The 328-nt window shown below is 59.1% G+C and overlaps 1 protein-coding gene across 1 annotated transcript in view; it reads right to left on the bottom strand.

The window, feature by feature from the left end:
- Positions 1-289, bottom strand: part of EMH_0045350 (uncharacterized protein) — a gene marked incomplete at both ends in the record, with an annotated part of 429 nt that extends 140 nt beyond the window's left edge. Inside the window, one exon of the mRNA XM_013496061.1 lies at positions 3-289. Coding sequence (XP_013351515.1) covers positions 3-289 — 287 coding nt within the window. The remainder of the gene's footprint in view (positions 1-2) is intronic.
- Positions 290-328: the final 39 nt, after the last annotated feature.

Below are 328 nucleotides of genomic sequence, written 5' to 3'. Positions count from 1 at the left end.
GCTCCGCTTGCTGCTGCGGTTGCTGTGAGTGCAGTTCTTGCTGCTGCTGCTGCTGCTGCTGTTGCTGCTGGTCAGCCTGCTGCTCTTCATGCTGCTGCGAAAAGGAGACAGGAGAACTTCCACCGGCGCAGTCCTCATCCATGTGCTGCTGCTGCTGTTCTTGCTGCTGCTGCTGTTGCTGCTGCTGCTGCTGCTGCTGCTGCTGCTGCTGCTCTTCCTCCTGCTGCTCTTCGCTGCCGCCCTCTGCATCTTCACTACCACAAAAAGCAGCATCAGAAGGCTTGCCCATCTCCTGTTGCTGCTGCTGCTGCTGCTGCTGCTGCTGTTC

This window comes from Eimeria mitis, genomic scaffold (genome assembly GCF_000499745.2).
Source record: "Eimeria mitis Houghton genomic scaffold, Emh_scaff1892, whole genome shotgun sequence".
Taxonomy (NCBI): Eukaryota; Apicomplexa; class Conoidasida; order Eucoccidiorida; family Eimeriidae; genus Eimeria; species Eimeria mitis.
The sequence above is the reverse complement of the archived record's forward strand: the minus strand, read 5'-3'. Positions and strand labels throughout refer to the sequence as shown.